Source organism: Ascaphus truei, chromosome 18, assembly GCF_040206685.1.
Source record: "Ascaphus truei isolate aAscTru1 chromosome 18, aAscTru1.hap1, whole genome shotgun sequence".
NCBI classification, from domain to species: domain Eukaryota; kingdom Metazoa; phylum Chordata; class Amphibia; order Anura; family Ascaphidae; genus Ascaphus; species Ascaphus truei.
In genome coordinates, this window is record NC_134500.1 from 13796416 (window position 1) to 13816773 (window position 20358).

The 20358-nt window shown below is 44.5% G+C and overlaps 1 protein-coding gene across 1 annotated transcript in view; it reads left to right on the forward strand.

The window, feature by feature from the left end:
• Nucleotides 1-20358, forward strand: part of FAM227B (family with sequence similarity 227 member B) — a 185362-nt gene that overhangs the window by 1610 nt on the left and 163394 nt on the right. Inside the window, exons 2-3 of the mRNA XM_075575623.1 lie at nucleotides 15048-15101; nucleotides 19922-20159. Of these exons, the coding sequence (XP_075431738.1) occupies nucleotides 15048-15101; nucleotides 19922-20159 (292 nt within the window). The remainder of the gene's footprint in view (nucleotides 1-15047; nucleotides 15102-19921; nucleotides 20160-20358) is intronic.

Consider the following 20358-nt stretch of genomic DNA (forward strand, 5'->3'; position numbering starts at 1 on the left):
CTACCTTTTCCCCACTTATCGATGCATGTACTGTACTGCAATCATCATATACGTACATAACTGATGTAAATAACGCATGTGTAACAGGCTCTATAGTCTCCCCACTTGCGCACAGCTTCGGTACAGGTAGGGAGCCGGTATTGCTGTTCAGGACGTGCTGACAGGCGCATGCGTGAGCTGCCGTTTGCCTATTGAGCGAGATGTACTTACTCGTGAGTGTACTTAAAGTGAGTGTCCTTAAACCGGGGTATGCCTGTACATTTTCACTTTTTTAGAGTATAGGAGAGCTGTCCTGTTTTCCTTTTTTGCACCTTTTTGGACGGTATGCACCCTCCCTTTACCTTTATTACATATTCTGTTTTGTGTGTGACCGTTTCTTGATTATAAATAAATAAATGTATATGTATATATATATATATATCACATTCATTTCCACATCATTTTTAAAATAGGACTGTTTTTATGTATCTAAAGCCCTCTCCCGCCTTAAACCTTTCTCACTGACTGCCGCACACCTCTGGAAGGGCCTTCCCCTCAATACCCGACTAGCACCCTCTCTATCCACCTTTAAGACCCACCTGCTTAACGAAGCATATGAGTAGCCCCGCGGCTAATACTATTCACCTGATACATAAAGCTAGGCCCCATGCAGACGCACTTAGCAGAACGCTCTCCTACTGTCTCTGTACGTTCTCCCTACCTACTAATTAGATTGTAAGCTCTTCGGAGCAGGGACTCTTCATAAATTTACATTTTTAAGTCTGAAGCACTTATTCCCATAATCTGTTATTTGTATTATTTGTTATTTATATGATTGTCATGTGTATTAGTACTGTGAAGTGCTATGTACATTAATGGCGCTATATAAATAAAAGCATACATACATACATTATGTAATTCACGCAGTGTCCGCACACACGCACGGGATGTAACGCGAGTAAATTGCAAATTAATTGGATTTTCGGAGGAACGACTTGTGCACCTAATATAAACTGGTGTAGAACCTGCGTTTTTATGCTCCTTTTATATGAATGGGGCTGACATTTTCCGTAGGCCTCGGGCACGCTTACTGCTGGTGTGCTGAGGCGCGCTGAGGCTCAGGGAAAGCGGGTGCTTTCCCTGGCCTTGCGGTTGCTTGCCCGGCGCGCCGTCAGGGGGCGGGCAGGGGCGGGCCAGTGGCGTCACGGAGCTGGTTCGCCCTCATTGGGCGAACCGCTCACGTGACCGGCCTGTCGCGCCGGCAAGCGGGGGAATTTTAAAATTTCCTAAGACCTACGCTTCCGCGCGCTTGCGGAAGCGTAGGCGAGCCCCTACTAAAGCCGCTCTCATTGCGGCTGTAGGGGCTCAGTGCTGAGCAGGAGCGCGCCTCAGCGCGCTTCCGCCAGCAAGCGGTAAACATGGCCGAGGCCTTAGAAGTTTAAAGTACAAACAGGCTGCTGTTTTCTAATTTTAGTTTGTATTCAACTTGAAGAGATCTCTTCTCGCCCTATCCAACGCTGTTCTTGTGTTTAAAATCTGCTGCCCCGTTCAGGAGAACTAAACGTTTTAAATGTACGTATAAGTGGTTAAAATAGAACTCTCCCCAGAGCTCAGTGCAGTTTAAAGCTTAACATGGCACGTTGTAACCTCAGAAGCTAGAGATTAAGAAAATCATGTGTAACGGTAAAAAAAACCTTTAAAGGACATGCCCAGTTGGCAAGATACTAACATTATAGGAATTAAATTTATATAGGCTTATGTTGTATTATATTCTAATTGACTCTAAATGGCATTTTGAAATGAAGATATTCATAATAAATCTCCTCCACAGTCCTTTTAGCCAACTTATCTCATAATGTTTCTTTGCTCGGTTAACCTTAGATCAGTGGTGCTCAAACTGGGGGGCTCTAGATTTTGTCGGGAAGGGGTGGAGCAGTTTTACATATATATTAAATGCCTGGGGGGACACCGCGCGAGGCCTCTGTAATACACTTGCCTTCCAGCAACGCATCGTCATGGTAACCCAGCGTCAAATGACGCTGCAGGGTCACATGGCAACATGACGTCACATGAACCTGTGCGTCATTTGACGCCAGGGCCAAGCAGGGGAGGAGGGGTGGTACGAGGCGCTGAGGAGAGCAGGCAGGGGTGCGCGCAGGGAAAAGTTTGCGCACCACCTGCCTTAGATGTTTAGTTGCCATTTAACAATTTTGTCCTTCAGGGCAATTCAGTGCTTTTCTGCCATTACAATCACAAATTACATTTTAAAACGGGGAGGGGGGGCAACTCCAGACTTCCAGGGCCACCAACTGGCCAGATATTAGGTATATCCCTGCTTCAGCACAGGTGGCTCAGTCTTTCTGACTGATAGAGCCATCTGTGCGGAAGCAGGGATATCCATAAAACCTGACCTATTGGTGGCTCTTGAGGACTGGAGTTGCCCCCCTTCCCCCGTCTTAAAAAGTCCATGGCTGTCATTACAGACCATGTGTAAAGACTGGTATTGCAGAAGTGCCAAGTTTCTGCCTTCAGCCTGGCAGAGTTACAGGCAGCATTGGGACCGTGATGGTCGGTAAAGGAAGAGATGACTGATGCATGCTGATTTCTCCAAAATGAAATGATAGTCACAGTTGCTCAATCTAATAAATATGTAATATGCTGTGAAGCCGTCTCCTTAATGCTGCAAGTCTCTTCGCTGGATTACTTTACCTTGGACATGGTACAATCAAGCAAGGCTGGACTGCCAATAATCTTGTGCAATGGATACTCAGACCAATAAATAATGCAGAGGAAAATGTAATTAGAACCATCTGTAAGATTACTGTAAGTCCTGTCAGCTATTGGACTTTTAGAGCTGGTAGCAACTGTTATTATGGAGGAAAATAGTTATTACGTGTTTTATTTTTTTAACTCATTGGCGTCTATCAATAGCTAATCGCATAGCCTAGTTAGTAAATGTTATAGTGTAATTAGGTTACTGTTTTAATAATGTCTTATTTCTCCTTAAAGCAGATGTGCTACCTAATCAGCCACATTTTGATAAGGGTAGAGGCTACTTACCTAGCAGGCCGGGTAAATAAGGGACTTGTACAGCCTTATTTAACAGGTAGCTAGAATGTGGACTTGTCCAACCTAACCCGTACCCTAATATCGCAACTAGTGTTGGATTTAGCTTTCCGCCACCCGGGGGGGGGGGACGTCACTCTCCCTCGGCTAATGATGTCATGACGCCGCATTGCCATGGCAACGGACGCCACACGGCATGTGACACCGCGTTGTCATGACAATGCAACGCTATAGGAGAGAGGGCCTGCTACGGAGAAAGTAAGGCACTCACAGACAACACAACACACACACAAACAAATTGCCTCCCCCCAAAAAACTAGCGCCTCCCCAAAAATTGCCCCTCTAGGCTAGAGCCTAATGGAAAATCCGCCATTGATGCCCACCTAACCTTTACCCTACCCAGCACTGTCTGAGTCCTGATAATCAGGGAGAAAATCATTGCTATTTAAATAAGGGAGAGGGAGGAAGTTATAGAGCCGTCTGCTGGGTAAATACTGTAGGCACTGTGTTTGATAAGTGGCAGAGCGGGTTGAACTGTCAGGGTTTTGTGCTGAATTGAGTTTGACATATGTATGGACACTTTACAGAAGCGGCTGTGTCTCTGACATGATTCTTTCCAGGATTTGCTGTGATGTCTCTTCACGTTCAAGGGTTTGCTTCACTCTGATGTTCAAAATGTACAGAAGTAACTGTACTTATATGAGGCTCTCAGGAAGCCTCAGACAGGATGATTAGTTTGTTCATACCCATGGCCTCAAATGTTTAAGATATTTGTTTCTCAAAGAATAAAATTACCTTAGATGGGTTTCATATATTGTTCAATAAAGGGGAGCGCAAACTTTTAGTGCTGCGCCCCTCTGTCTCTCTCCCCACGGCTCTCGCGCCCCCCCCTACCCCCACCTACCTTCATCCGCGGCAGATGACGCTGCGGGGTGGTCATGTGACGTCACGTGTAGCTTTAGAAATGTAGACTTAGTTCCAAATTCCATTGTTACAGTTTTGTCTGTGTTTAAAAACAGTTTGTTTTGGGAAATCCAGTATTCAAGTCTTGAAAAATTAGATTGAAGTACGTGTCCAAGGTCGGAGAGGTTAGGGCTTTGTGCATACAGTATAAGATTGTGTCATCCGCATACATGTGTATTGAAGCTCCCTTACAAGCTGTAGGAAGATCATTGATGAACACTGAGAAGAGTAGGGGTCCTAGAACAGAGCTTTGCGGGACCCCACAGGTGACATCCAAGGGGTTGGAGTTAGAGCCCGAGATAGACACAAATTGGGATCTACCTGATAGGTATGAGTGAAACCAATGTAAAGCGTGTTCCCCTATTCCAGAGCACTGAAGCTTGTTTAACAAGATAACATGATCAACATTGGAAAAAGCCTTTGCACAATCTAGGAATATTGCACCAGTTAGTTGTCACAGTTCCATTCCACACTGAATCTCATTTCACTGGGGCCAGATACACAAAGCTCAGTAAAGTGACTTAACGGAACGCTAACCTAACTTACTGCATATCTTTAATGGCCAGTAACGTAACATTAAGTCATGTTTGTCTCCCAGAGAAAGCATTGTATTAACTACACCAGACATTAGAGATGAGATGCAAAAGAGATGTTCCCCCTAATATCGCATAGCCACTAAAGTACGTTAAAGTTAACGCAGGGACTTCACATTATGTTAGTTGTCATATTTTAAACTTGTAGTTACTCCCATCCAGACTCACAGGGTTGTGTTGGATGAGAAGGCGGAGGTATCTCTCCATCTGTTGCATAGAGCGGAGGGGCGCACACTTTTCTGGTTGCACCCCCCTGTCAGCTCCCCCCCCCCCCGCTCGCGCCCCCTTTGTCATGTGACATCGCATTGGCCATTTGACCCGCTGCGTCATTTGATGGCATGTTGTCATGGTGACGTGTCGCCTGAAGAGGCAGCTGAGACCAGATAAGAGAGACTTACAGAGGCCGCGCGTCACCCCGGCATTTCATTGAAATGTTTCGGGGAAGAGCGTGGGGCCTCTGTAACCGGCAAGCGCAAGCGCCGATCGCAACATGACGTCACATGGCAACGGGGCGTTGCGCCAGGGTGGCACCAGGTAAGTGCCAAAGGGCGGCATATTTTTCAATCCGTCCCTGTCAAAGGTATATAAGTCAATGTGCACTCTACTAAAATAGTTGAGTCTTCCTCCTCAACTCTTTTTTAGGGTCTGGATGGGAGGAAGTCACACTCAGCGGCACATTATTAGACGCTAACGGAACATTACGCTAAGTGTATGCTATTGAGACATACAAGGACTGTTTGCATACAATTAGCTTTGTGTAAACCTGTTAACCTTCGGGGAAATAACATCTGTTACTCTTTTAGGTAATGTCAAGTTATGAGCCCTGAATTAGTGGAGCTTTGTGGATCTAACCCTGTATCAACTTAGGTCCAGATTCACTAACGGGCGATAAGACATCAGCAGGCCTTGGGAGATTAGTAAGCAATCCTTAGTTGTAGCATATCAACAGAGATTGAAAGATAAGGTCAAGATAGCTGGAGGGAAACGCGCATTGGACGTGCAATGTTGTCAGTCTCCTATTTGGAGCGGTTTTAATGTAGTGTTTGTAGTCTCCTGTTTCAGCTTATATAGTTCATGACACTACTCTATTATAGCTTAGTGTCGCTTAGTCAGTGAGGCCTGCTGTCATCTCTCTACCTAGTTATAAATATGCCTGCAGCTCCTCTGCTGTGAATTTATTTTGCTGCTCTGTTAGCTGCTCCATGAGTGTCAGTTATTGACTCTACACTCATGGTGCTAACACCCCTTACTCTGGATGTAATTTGATATACTATTGGGGTCTTTGAATAGCATATCATTATACTAGGTGGAGCTCGACCTAACTCTACTGTTATACTTTTTTCCTCACTGCTGTTCACATTTTTCATTATTTGTTCTGTTAGCTGATACAGAGGGGTTTTTACCCTGACTAATAGTACTCTTAGGGCCTCATGCAGAGAGCAGCGCTATTTAAAATCTCGCCATTTTCCGGAGAAAATCACGCAAAAATCAGCTGGAAATGGAGAGGTAGGAAAAACGCGCCATTTTTTTTTTTCTATTTGAAAATCTCGCCGCGCGGCTGGCGAGAAACTACATCTCGCCAGTCTGAAAAATATCCGAATTCAGAAAGGCGCGCTCGCCATCTAGCGGCTGTTTTTGGCGCGATTTTCTTCAATTTTCTCTGCCAACTAAAGTTGGCAAGAAGCAGGAGCTCGCCGGCTATAGGGAAAACAAAAAAAATGCGCGATTTTTTTTTTTCCCTTTCAGCTGCGCGCATCTCCTCATTTACAATTCTCCACATGCAGTAATGCTAAAAATAGCGGATTTCGCCCATTTCTGCATATGGAGAATAAAACTCTCCATTAAACCTACTTTTTATTCCCCTCTCCAATTTTAAATAGCGCTGCTCTCTGCATGAGACCCTTAGTCCCTCATAGCCTACCATATTCAATTGGGTAATAGGGTTTTTCCATCATAATTATTAGGTGACCCAGGTGCTAAGTATTGTTGATTTAATTCTCTTTTAATTACGTTGCACACTCCTTTGGTAATATATGTTTTAAGTTTATCATTAAAAGGTATATTTTAACTCCAGTGGCGTGCAGTATAGTGGATTTTTTTAGGAGTCCTACCATTTGTACGCCTCTGTTTTTTCTGATTCAAGATGGAAATACCAAGAACAAGAGCAGTAACATAATGTGAAAATACAAAGCTGGTACTTTGTACACACAGGGCCATATTTCCTACGCAGTCTTTTGCCATAAGACACCCACAGCCCATTCAAGTCAAGGGTGTCTTATGGCAGACAACTACTTAGTAAAAATGGGCCTTAATGTTTAAGAAAAATATATATTTGTTTCTCCCGTAAACGGCAGCAACATTGCAATAGTTGAAAGTAATCCTTTGCAAATTGCATCTGTCTCACGACACCTTGTTATTTTTTCCTGAACAATCCCAATTGCAAAACAATAAATGACCAGTCAAATCAAATTCATTGCTTTGGTTAAATAATCTCAATAGGATCAGCGGAATTTGGCAGTTTCCAACACTTTACGGTGAACTTTCATATTTACTCTACACCACGTGTTGCCAACACCTGTCTTCAAGGGCCACCAACAGGTCAGGTTTAAAGGATATCCCCTGCTTCAGCACAGGTGGTGCAGTCATTGACTGAGCCAGTTGTGCTGAAGCAGGGATATCCTCATAACCTGACCTGTTGGTGGCCCTTGAGGAATGGAGTTGGCCACCCGTGCTCTACACCATGGCAACTGGGCTAGCCGACTCTTTCTATTTAATACAAACTTGAGCTGAACACTGGGGTAGTGTCGGCATAAAACTCCTTTCAGTGTATTTTATGAAATGTGAGATTTGTGATGCAACACTGATGTGATGTGTCTAAGATTGTCTAAGATTGTCTAAGATTGTCTAAGATTGTCTAAGATTGTCTAAGGGAGAGGGAGTGGCTCAGTGAGTAAATACACTGACTGGCACTGAGAGTTTGAAGGGGAGCCTGGTTCAATTCCCGGTGTCAGCCCCTTGTGACCTTGGGCAAGTCACTTTATGTCCCTGTGCCTCAGGCACCAACAAATAGATTGTAAGCTCAAAGGGGCAGGGACCTGTGCCTGCAAAATGTCTCTGTAAAGCGCTGCGTAAAACTATTTATTTATTTATAAAATATTTTGCCAGGAAGTAATACATTGAGAGTTACCTCTCGTTTTCAAGTATGTCCTGGGCACAGAGTTAAGACAAATAATACATGGTTACAAATATAGTTACATAATGAGCAGGGTATACATTATATACAAGACATTGCATGCACAGATAAAGAAAATATATGTTATAGGCGTATGTAACAGTTACAGACCAGATTAAAATGTGAGACAGCCTTAGATTTGAAAGAACTTAAACTGGTGGTGGATGTGAGAGTCTCTGGTAGGTTGTTCCAGTTTTGGGTAGCAGCGCTATACAAGAACATGCTATTATTATTATTATTATTATTATTATTATTAAAAAGTTGTAAATCTTTAGCCAAGGGCTCGGGAAATTATGAATATATCTTTACCCGTCCACAGAGATCCCTGGGATTTCTTTCATGGGCTTGTATTGTTTACATTTCTTGGTATTTTAATACATAACTGATATTTCCAAAACGAGGACATTCTGATCACGCTGCAATAAATAACACAGAATACTGACGATGTACAGTATAATACTTCTTAGCTGCCCTGAATTTAGCTCACAAAATGCTTTTTGGAAGCATTACAGTTTTCTGACTGAGGATCAAAGAAGGGTGGGTTGCCGTGTTGATCCTTTCTTCCATGTCCCGTCCCATCCCCCCCCCCCCTCACATCTCCTTACTGTCTAAGCCGCTTATGCATTTCAATAGAGAGAAGCCTTTTATGTCTCTACTTTTAATTTTCACACTAGGCCACCTGTCTCTACCTTATCTTATTTCCCTCTTCCTCCCCACAAGACATCCATTGCAATCAGAGATCCCTCTTACAAACACTATATATAATAATGTGTTTCTGTATTTCTGCCAATCCTGATGAAGGACCCTGAATGGTTCGAGAGCTTGTAACGTACCATCAACCACTTGTTGGTCCACCTACTCCCTCTCCCTCCTTTGCTACTACTCTGACTGAGAATCAAACTACTGTCCTCCTGTAGGCAGTGTTGCAGTCCTCTTTGGAGCCAAGGGGTTAATTCTGCGTATCAAGTCCGACTAGAGAAAATCTGCCAAGCCTTGTTGAATGACCTAAGTAAACCGTCCACCCACCTCCTGGGGTGATGACAGGCGAAGTTGACAGCTTTACCTCAGCTCTAAGTTGATCCAGATGCCGGTACCAAGCAGACATAATGGATGGGAATAGACTTCCCTCTTTGATGTTTGAGTGTCAGGAATCCGCTCCGCCTTTAAGTATTGCCTTCCCATAATGCTCCTTGCCGAGCATAGTCCTTACCGGATGTCACCAACTGTTCTGCCACAAGCTCTTGCTTGTACTCCTGTGCTGAAGCGGAGGTTTCCCTTGCGTCCTTCAGCTTCCTGTTCCCCTTGTGCTGAAGCGGAGCTTTCCCTTGCGTCCTTCAGCCTCCTGGATTCCTGCACTGAAGCGGAGGTTTCACCCCTGCGTCCTTCAGCCTCCTGGATTCCTGCACTGAAGCGGAGGTTTCACCCCTGCGTCCTTCAGTCTCCTGTATTCCTACACTGAAGCGGAGCTCTCCCTGTGTATCTACAGCTTCCTGGTTCCTGGGGCCTACTCTTTCCCTAATCTAGAGAGGCCGTGTCCTGGTTCCTGCGCTGCTACAGAGGATTCCCTAGCCCGCTCAGGACTCTTGCGCTGTAGCACTGGTTTAACCGTGCAGCTAGGCGGTGTGTAAATCTGGTCTATCTTCCACTTCCTGAGACCAGTACCATGGGCCATGGTCGCCGCACGCGCAGAGACCCCCCCCCCCGCGCTCATAAGCCGAAGCGGGGTTCTCCTGACTCCCTGTTGCCGAACTCCTGCTTGGACAATGTTTATTCTGACGTCTCCTATCCTGACCCTGGCTTGTACAACGACGATGCTGTCTTCTCCAATCCTGACCCTGCTACGTACGACTATGAACTGCGCAATCCGGATCAGCCTGCGAGGTTTAAGGTCGGTGCTTTTACAACCCTACCTCAGCCACGCGGTCCGACCCGAGTTTGTGGCGAGCACAACCGTGACATTGAGGAAGACACAGTGGCTAATGGCGACACAATTAAAATGTTTGTACGTGGGCAGTGCCGCCTTTTTGCACTAGCTTTAGAGAACAGAATGGAGGAGGGCTGACATGCACGTATGACGCCACATTTTGGCTGCGCTTATAGTGCCCGCAATGCGACGTCGCGGCAAAACAAATGTATTGCCGCCGCCGTCACGTGTGCTTATAGTAGAAGCGACGCGACGGAGCGACGGCAATTTGATTTTTCCAGCGACCCCAGCGGTGATCGCACTGTGCCGGGGGGTGGGGGGTCAGCGTTGCACTCTGGCACCACGACCCCTCCGGCACTCAACTGGTTAATTGAAGTAACAGCTCTTCAACAATGCACAGTATTACAGCAACGGGATTTGTGGGGGAGAGGAAAAGGAAATCCGTGTTAAATTAAAAAAAAAAGGGAATTGGGGGGAGTCCGGGATTTCTATGCTACAGTACAAGTGAGGTGTTTGTACCCCCTTCCACTGTCATTTATTACGACTGACCTGTCGTTAATATCTACCTATCTTTGCGTTTTGTCTGGGGCATTGCCGACAAAAACTAAAGGAGAGTACGAAGACGGAAAGGGATTTGCATAAGTTCTTTTCCACAACCCAGGCTAAAAATAGGTTGTTTTACTAAGCCTATGCAGTATATGGGATACAATAACACCTGGCAGGGGGAAGCTGGCAAAACCCCTCTTCTCCGTGCCTAAGATTACCGGGAGTGGTTTTATTTGACAAATCCACACTTTCTTCATAAAAATGTTCAAGGTTTTAAAGTTACGCGAAGAGGATGGACGGTGTGCAAGTGCAAGGTCTGTGCATAGATATAATCTTCTTTATGCAATATGAACGGAGAATAATTTGTGGTGTCCATAAACAATCATCCTGTTATCCAGAGAAACCAAGGCTGTTGCTGGGGGCACAAATTCCCTGAAGGCAAGAGGTAGGATACAAATGACCCCCCCTCCTCTCCTCATTGGAATGGCCCCTCCGTAGAAGCAATAATAAAGCAATAGGTACTCACACAGCTTCACCACGAAGATATTCCAGCGTGCAGCCACATCAATGTCCAGAGAATTCCAAAAAAGAAAGGGATCAGCGCACAGCACTAGAGAGACAGGTCTTAAGAATAAAAAATGTATTTATTGTAGCTAAAAAACGGAGGGTATAACCCCTCCTACGCGTTTCTTGCACAGCACTTTATCATGTAGAACACCTTCAAACCTTTAGGGTCGTATTTTGTGCGAGGCCGCACTATATTCGGGCCAATACGGTACTTAACTGAGAGTATTGGAGACCATGGGATTCTTTCCTTTGGTAGATCTGGTGCTCTTTATTTGGCACCACTTTGCAGTCGGCAGACTTTGATCATTGCACCGCACAGGCTTGTGCTTATGACATCACGTGGGAGTTACTATTAACCACTGCACAGTAACTGTATCATGATGGGTTTAAAAGCACATGTAAGATTATTTTAGGGGATAATAGACCCGTAAAGCTGAGGGGTAGATCCTCAGAAGTCCGTTAATGGCTTAACGAGATGTTCACTTCAGTTAACGTCTCGTTAAGTGTATGTATGTATGCCTTTATTTATATAGCGCCGTTAATGTACATAGCGCTTCACAGCAGTAATACACGTGGCAATTATATAAATAATAAATAATACAAATAACACATAAAGAGGAGAAGCGCTTCAGACATAAAAGTAACATTTAGGAAAAGGGGTCCCTGCTCTGAAGAGCTTACAATCTAATTGGTTGGTAGGAAGAACATACAGAGACAGTAAGAGAGTTTTCTGGTAAGTGCGTCGGCAAGGGGCCAAGCTTTATGTATGAGGTGGAAATTATCAGACATGGAGCTACTCATATGCTTCCTAAGCAAGTGCTAGCAGGGATCTTAAAAGCTCAGTAACACAGTGTTTAGTGCTGTTTTCAACCGTTTCGAGGCTCAGTGCGGGGACTCGGCTCTTACCTTTTCCGGAGGCATCTGGTGGCTGGCAGCATCTCCCCCTGTATGGTCCTGTCATTATGGCTCTGCAACGTCGAAATGGCATTGCGTTGCCATGACAACAGGACGGCGCGGGGTCATGTTGCCATGGCAACACGACACCATTGATGTCTCTAAGCCATAATGACATGACCACGCAGGGGGAGATGCCAGGAGGAGAAGGTAAGAGAGATACAGAGATCCCGCGCTCTCCACCAGCAATCATTTTAATTGTTGTGGGGAAGAGCACGGGGCCTCTATAACCGCAAGGCTCAGTGCAGTGGCACCGACAGCACCGCCATCACGCCGGCCCTACTCCCACCCAGACCCTGAAACTTTTTTTTCAACTTTATTTAAATACCTGTTCAGGGAGTAACGCCACCTCTGGGTAAGACCGGGTTAGCGCCATGTTATTTGAAGCTAATGATAGTTAGCGCTAACTTCACATGCCCCCCTGATGAAGCGTAGAATTGTGCGAAACGCGTAGCGGTTAAAGCACAGCTGATTCTGTCCAGTGCCTGACGTAGTGCCTAGAAACACGCCAGTCTCTTCACGCCGGGATACCTTACTGCAGACACAACCAGGATATGCTAAATCAACTGAACTGACTATACAAAACCTGTCCCAGGGCGCGGGACCTGAAGTCACTCATTTCTGAAGTGCGCATTTCACCAGCATCACTATATTTTAATTGTAAGTTTTCACTTTTTATTACTTGTTTATTACACATTTATACTTACCTCCGGTGTGCTCAGTGTTTTCTTTTCTAATGAGATCACTAATGGCCGTCGGTTTGGCATATATTTAGCTTTGTGGATTTAAATTAATCTCAGGGAAGATAACGGACGTTACCTACATACATCACGTTAGTACCCCAGATTTCCCAGAGCTCCGTTCGAATCACAAGTTAGGGATAGATCTCCCTTACAATCACGAGCTACGAGCTACGTTGGACAAATATGTGGGGTGCCCATGATTTATAGCCGGTACTGTATCTCCGTGTTTATTGGGTTACCAAAATGCATCCCGTGCCTTCAGGGCAAAATGTTAGATATTGCAGACCGAGGAGCGAAACAAAGCTACATAATACAGAAATTCACAAGCCATCAATTTATTTTAACATTCAACACATGTCTTGAACATTTCTCCTCAATATCCAACTAGCACCCTCTCTGTCCACATTTAAGACTCATCTAAAAACACAACTGCTTAAGGCCGAGGCCCCGCTGCACGTGCCCGCACGGCCGCCCTGCTTCCCGGCGGTGCGTGCAAGTCACTGCACCGCAATCTGCAGTCTGCAGCTGACTTTTTTTAAGCGTAGGGGGCGTGGCCAAGACGGGTCAGGGGGCGCGGCCATGACAGGGGTTAATGTCCCTCTCCAGGCTGTGCGGTCCCGCGGATGTCACAGCCCCCTTCCCCCTCCCGTCTGCAGCTCCCCACAAACCATAGCCGGGGAGAGACAGTGAGCGGATCTGTGCCCCGTCACCCCCTCAGCAAACACGGGGAGAGGGTAGCCACCTCCCTCCCGTAGCCGCCTCCCTCCCCTCCTCATTGGCTGACTGACGCATCACGTGACGCATCAGCGCTTCTGATCACCAGAAGCTTGCAGCATCGGCCGGCTGACACGTCACAGCACGCAGTCAGCCACGTCGGCAGGAGCCAGCTGGGACCTCCAGACTGAAGGAAAGGAGCTGGTGGCACGCAGCCATGCACGCCGCCGACCGCAGCGGGTCCTTAGCCTAAGGAAGCATATGAGTAGCTCCTTGTCTCATACCTTACCAGAATACCCGCCTACTGTCTCTGTAGGTTCTTCCTACCAACCAATCAGATTGTAAGCTCTTCGGAGCAGGGACTCCTTTTCCTAAATGTTACTTTTATGTCTGAAGCACTTCTCCCCTCTGTGTGTTATTTATATGATTGTCACGTGTATTACTGCTGTGACGCGCTCTGTACATTAATGGCGCTATATAGATAAAGACATACATACATACATTAGTTAAAACCGCTGTTTACATTAAATAAGTCCAGTTTTTCTTTCATTAATTTACCATTTTTAGAGCTATGTTAGTATTTTCACCCTGTGACCTCTGGCACATACTAAATGCCTTACAGTAAAGCATGTGCAAATGGAAAGCATAAATCAACTGGGATTTAAATGTTAAATAAACACAGAAGGTCTATTTAAGTGGATGTAAACATATGGACACATCTCCAGGTTTCTAATGCTTTTAAGATCCTTTTAATAATTCTCTCTTATACAGCAAGTTAATGAGGCATGTATCCATATGCCAGGAGAAATGGGATAACATTTTGTAAGAGTGTAAGCTCTCAAAAACGGTGGCACTCGAGTTTAGTCTGGCAGACAAACCACAGAACCAATGAACCGAGGCTCAAAGTTCTGCTCTCCAGTATTTTTTCTTTCCAATGTTAGGAATTACATTAAGCTACAGGCTTTTCATGAAATCCTTTATGGTAAATTAACACTGAGGTTCCTTAAAGTGAATGTATGTATGTTATTTGTATAGAGCCATCTATGTACATCGCGTGTCACAGCAGTACTACACGTGACATAATAATATAGCACGTAATGGGAATAAGCGCTTGAGACATAAAAGTAATAGTAGGAAAAGTAGTCAATGCTCCGAAGAGCTTACAATCTAAGGCTACGGCTGCACTGCACGCGCGCCTGCAAGGCTGGCGGCGCGTGCAGCCGAATTCCCCGGTCTGCAAAGAGCTGCAGGGGGAAAGACACGGGGGGCGTGACGGGGGCGCGGCCGTGACGTCACCCGGCAGGTTCGCCCTCATTGGCTGAACCGGCGGGGGGCGTGGCCTAGCGCTCCATCGCAAGCCCTGATCTCAATTCTCTTGAAAGCAGGAGAAACTGTCGGCGCAGCCTGGCGGCCCCCTCGCACAGCGGGCCTGGCCCCATTGGGTGGTTCTTTTCCCTCGGGCGCTGCAGTAGCCAGCGGAAACCTGGCCTTAGTGGTAAATAGGAAGACTGCTTCTTTAAACTCCTGCAATATTTTGCAAATCAGTATTGCTGACCTGACGAAGAGAGAGAACTGCACTGCATGCTTGTCGTATAACTACTATTGCTAGTACAAATCAAAAACGGTGACACCTAATACTGAAGTACTCCTTTACTCTGCACTATCGCGACTGGACTAACACAGCTATTTCTACTTAATTCAATCTTTAATTACAGAATTCACCTACGGTATTTTTTTTTTTTACTTGCCTTTTTTTTTTTTTGTAGAAAATGCAGAAACCGCCAGCTACATTTAAAGAATTCTTGGCAGCGAAACATTTGGTAAGTTATGTAACATTTTTCATACCGGACTTACAATAAAAATAGCATGGAAGCTTTCAGCTGGACCACCTCGGGAACTGAAGTTTTTGGGTAAATAGTGTAAGCAGGAAATGTCTCCCTGCAGGTTGGAAAGTGCTTAGTAAGATGTGTAAATGTTAAACTTTATTATGCTTTTAAGATCCAGTTAATGTAAACTGTATGCTTAGCGGAGGTGGCAGGAAAGCCAGGTTAAGTGTCTTTATTGCATTCTGGCGTGCTCTTTATTTAATACATCATAACACATACCACTTACTGTACATGGAAGCAGCCATTTTTTTTTTTTTTTTATATGGTTACCTTATAAACTGAGCGCTCTTTTCTTTTTTTCAAGAAGGATAAGGGTAGGCAGTACAAGCTTAAAGCAGCAATACGGATTTCACATGTGAAAATGTTTTTATTACGGGTTTGAAGCAAGGGGTATTCGGATCTGAACTGTTTTTGACAAACCAACACATATTTTCTTTCTCCGGGCTACGGGTTTACCTGAAAAATCTCCGGGCGGCATTGCCATCTCCCCCCCCCCCGCAGGGTCCCGTCAACATGGCTCCTCGACGTCAAATGGTGCCGCGTTGCCATGACAACAGGACGCTGTGTGATGTCACGGCGTTACGCGGTGTCACATTGCCATGATAACGGACGCTACGTGGCTTCGTTGTCGTGGTAACTTGGCACCGCGTGGCGCCGCAATGTCACGTGGCGTCACATTGTCATGGCAACACGCCGCCATTTGATGTCGCGAGCCATGTTGACGGGACCTTGCAGCGGGAGATGCCGCCGCCGCTGCCCGAGAAGGGAAGAGTGATAAATATATAAATAAAATAAATTAATTCCATTTTTTTTTTTAAATTTAATAGCAAAAAGTGCCAGACATGGCGTAGTGACTATGGTTTGGAGCAAAAATCGTTGCCGGGGGCCAGATCCACAAAGCTCTGTTAATTCACTTAACGTATCGTTAACCTACCATAACATAACATTAAGGCTAGCGGTGAATCTTCAAAAGACAAACAACATACCGCGAAGGCTTGTTTTCTCCCGTAAAGAACACAGCGGTAACTGTTCTGAGCGTTACTGATAATGCCATGCAAATGAAGCATTATCATAGCATCTCCTATACGCTAAAATGTACAGTTAGTTACAGTAAGTCATAGCTAAACGTGGCGTTACTCCCACCCAGACACAGAAATACTGTAGTGCTTTCACAGGGGGTGAATGGGTGTAACACCACAGTTAGGATTTGTTTAATTAACACTGCGTTATTTCCCTCTCCTTACTTCTTTTTCTCAACTCGAGCTGAAGCCCTATTTCAGGGCATGGAGCGGAGAAACCCCGAGAGGTACTCGTTATTTGACGATAACGCGCCATTATGCTACAATAATATGATGTTACCCCTATGCTAATGAGATGTAGTTTCATTGAGGTTTTTATCTTCCATAAATCTGATAATATCTTGTGCACCTTTGGAAGCCAGGAGACTTGCACAAGTAACTGCTTACGTCTCAGAACCATTGCATGGAGCAGCGGTTCCCAACCTTTTTTTTACATTGTGCACCCCCTGCTAGAAAATATTTGTTCCGCCAAAGACTAATGGATAAATCTTATTGCAGACTCATTAGATTATTGCTATCAACTGTGTGACTGAGCCCAGGCAGTATAGTGCCCTGAGCTTCTGGGGGGATCAAACGCTTAATAAGGCCCCAAACTGCACCTCAGTGTGTGCAGACAGCATGGGGGGTATAGCTGTGAATCACTGCAGGAACTTCCATGGTCATGCCCCACAATGCCTTGCCACTGTAGATGCAAACCATTGTGGGTAATGACTTTGGATGCTCCTGCTCTATTTGACAGCTATACCCCCCACACTAATTTGCAGTTTTGGGACCCTACTAAGTGCGCAGTGCCCACAGGGGCCCAGGAACCCGCTATACTAGAGAGGGTTGGGGTTCCTTACAATGCATCTGATCTCAGACGCGCTATTAGAGAGGGTTGGGGTTCCTTACAATGCATCTGATCTCAGACGCGCTATTAGAGAGGGTTGGGGTTCGTCAGAATTTCACAATATAATTATAGGATTCCTTAACCAAAAATAAGTTGGAAACCACTGCCCTAGGGCAAACCCCCTGTTTTTTTTTTGTTTTTTTTTTTTAAATAAATCAGTTCTGTAGTATAAGATACGTCACTGTGTTTTTTTAATTTTTTATTAAACTCTTAATGACATTTTTCAGAAGTTTTAAAGCATCCTTTAATTTCTATAGCAGTTTTTAGCCCACCTCCCCAGCACTGCAAGATCTTTGCAACACTTTCCTGTTTGTGATCATTTGTTGCCAATATTCCCAGCCGTTTGAGCTGCAAACTGTAACAATAGATAACGTTACCTTAGTATTATTAGTATACATTGTAGCTGCTGAGTTACGCGACTGAAGGATTGATTGAAACTGAAAGGCGGCCATTATTTTAGGCACACAATCAGGATTTTTACAGATTTATAACAGGCACACCAAACGATTGTCAGCTTTGGTAAGAATGTAGAATGATACATTGTCACAGGCTTTACATATTCAAATAAGAAAGAAAAAAAGGGGGGGGAATATAGTATTGCTGCTTTAACCTATTTTTCACTGTTTATACCTTCGTGTGATTTGGGGAGTCAATAAGATGAGTATGGGATGAGTCAAGATTTGTTATTACAATGAGATGTATGAATTGCTTCATCTTTTCACAAACCTCCACCAGGTGGCATAAACCTCTCTGGTTAATGATATGAATTTTAGCCATATGGGTTACTTATTTAACAGATGTGGCAGACATTAAAGCAATGCATTGCCTTGAAGCTGGCGCGCTATTTAACATTAGTGCTGTTGAAAACAATGGTTAAGGAGAAAACACATGTGTTATTTATTGCATTATTTTGTGCGTTAACAGGGAGGATGATAACGTAATGATAAGTTTATTTCATATAGCACTTTTCTTCCAATGGGACTCAAATCGCTTGGACTGTATAACCTCTGTTCTTTTAATGTAACCATGTATTGTTATAACTCTGTGACCAGGACATACTTTAAAACGAGAGGTAACTCTCAATGTATCACTCCCTGGTAAAACATTTGAAATAAATAAAACAATTATAGTACAGGCATAACCCGCATTAATGTACGCAATGGGACCAGAGCATGTATGTAAAGCGAAAATGTACTTAAAGTGAAGCACTACCTTTTTTCAACTTATCAATGCATGTACTGTACAGCAATCGTCATATACGTGCATAACTGATGTAAATAACACATTTGTAACAGGCTTTATAGTCTCCCTGCTTGCGCACAGCTTCGGTACAGGTAGGGAGCCGGTATTGCTGTTCAGGATGTGCTGACAGGCGCATGCGCGAGCTGCCGTTTGCCTATTGGGCTTTATGTCCTTACTCACGAGTGTACTTAAAGTGAGTGTCCTTAAACCGGAGTATGCCTATATAGTGCGCGGTACGCAGCATATAGGAATGTTTATAGACACAGCATAGCGCCTGCTACATATGCATGTGAAAAAAAATAATTAGTGTGATAGCTTTTATTGTACCAACAATAGTTTACAGTGTACAAGCGCTATGTACATTAATGGCGCTACATAAATAAAGACATACAATACAATACAAGCTTTCAAACCTCACAGGGTTCCTCTTCAGATTTGGCAGCTGTACAGAAAGTCAGAGATGATATATCATTTGTAGTTTGATGGGTTACAGTGGGGAAAGAGATGATATGAAATGAGGTACATGTGTTGTTAGTAGTTATGTGTGGCTATTGTCAGAGGTGGAATATGTGCTGATTGCTATTGCAATGCAACAGACAAACTGGAGTTAGGATGGGCAGGAATCAAGAAGCCTGAAACATACACAGCCACAAATATACAGACATAGTAATGTGTGAAGAGTGTCAAGGGAGGAATATGTGACAGTTCTTATTGAAATATATCACAGTTCAAATTGTATATAATCTCTGACGCGCCGTATACCTGGAGAAGAACCCTATAAGGTTCGGAAAGCTTGTAGACTAAACAGCTGTTGGTTTCAATCAAAGGTATCATACTTTTTCCACATGGTTAGTAATATGTGACTGATTAAGAAGCTTCTTTCATTAAACCCTGATGGATCCAAAAATAGTTGTTTTTTTATTATTACAAAATGTCCGTACTGCAGTATGGTATAACAGAGCTTGTAGCACGGGGGTGGCCAGCTGCAGTCCTCAAGGGCCACCAACAGGTCAGGTTTTAAGGATATCCCGGCTTCAGCACAGGTGGCTCAGTCAACGACTAAGTCACTGATTGAGCCACCTGTGCTGAAGCTGGGACTGATTGAGCCACCTGTGCTGCAGCTGTGACTAATTGAGCCACCTCTGCTGAAGCTGGGACAATTGAGCCACCTGTGCTGAAGCAGGGATTTCCTTAAAACCTGACCTGTTGGTGGCCCTTGCGGATTGGAGTTGGCCACGCCTGTTGTAGAGCAATGTATTTCTGGTCCCCCTACCAGCACCCTATAATTATTATTATTGTTTATTTATTTGTAAAGCGCGAACATATGCCGTGGCACCCTACAATGCCAGTGGGCCCTGAAGTGTATCGCAGAACAATTTGTTTCTTAATGAATTGATTTTGCATTGAGATACAGTATACATCCAATTGGCAGTCTGGGGGGTTCAAATAGCTTTGTTGATATTTCCAAGCTTCACCAGTGTAGGAGAAAAATCTGACATGTGATTGTTTTTCTTTTCATTCCTTTTCTTTTTTTTGTATGGCAGATAGACTGGCCAGAAAATCCATTTGCAGAAGAATCTCTGCCTTGGGCAGGTACATTGGACACCAAATATTCATTAGATGTAATAACTGAAGACCTTCACAACAGCGCTCCCATGGATAACAAAGCCTTTGCAGCTTTGGAAGCGAAAATTGCTGAACACGCATCTGTTCTGGACAAATATGTTTCCCAAATATTACGTTTACCCAGCTCAGAGGGTCACCCGGATTCCTTAAATGAAAGTAGGAAGAAATCATGTATCTATATGATTATGAGATCTATTTACTCAAGTCTCCTGGCTGGAAAGCTTGGGGCAAAACCTGAGGATAGAAATCAATTTACTTTGTGAGATCCATTTTCTTTGATAAATCCAGTGTTATTATTTTTGCACCGGTTCTGTCCCAATGTCGCATCTGCGGGACTTCAGTAAATAATCCCCTA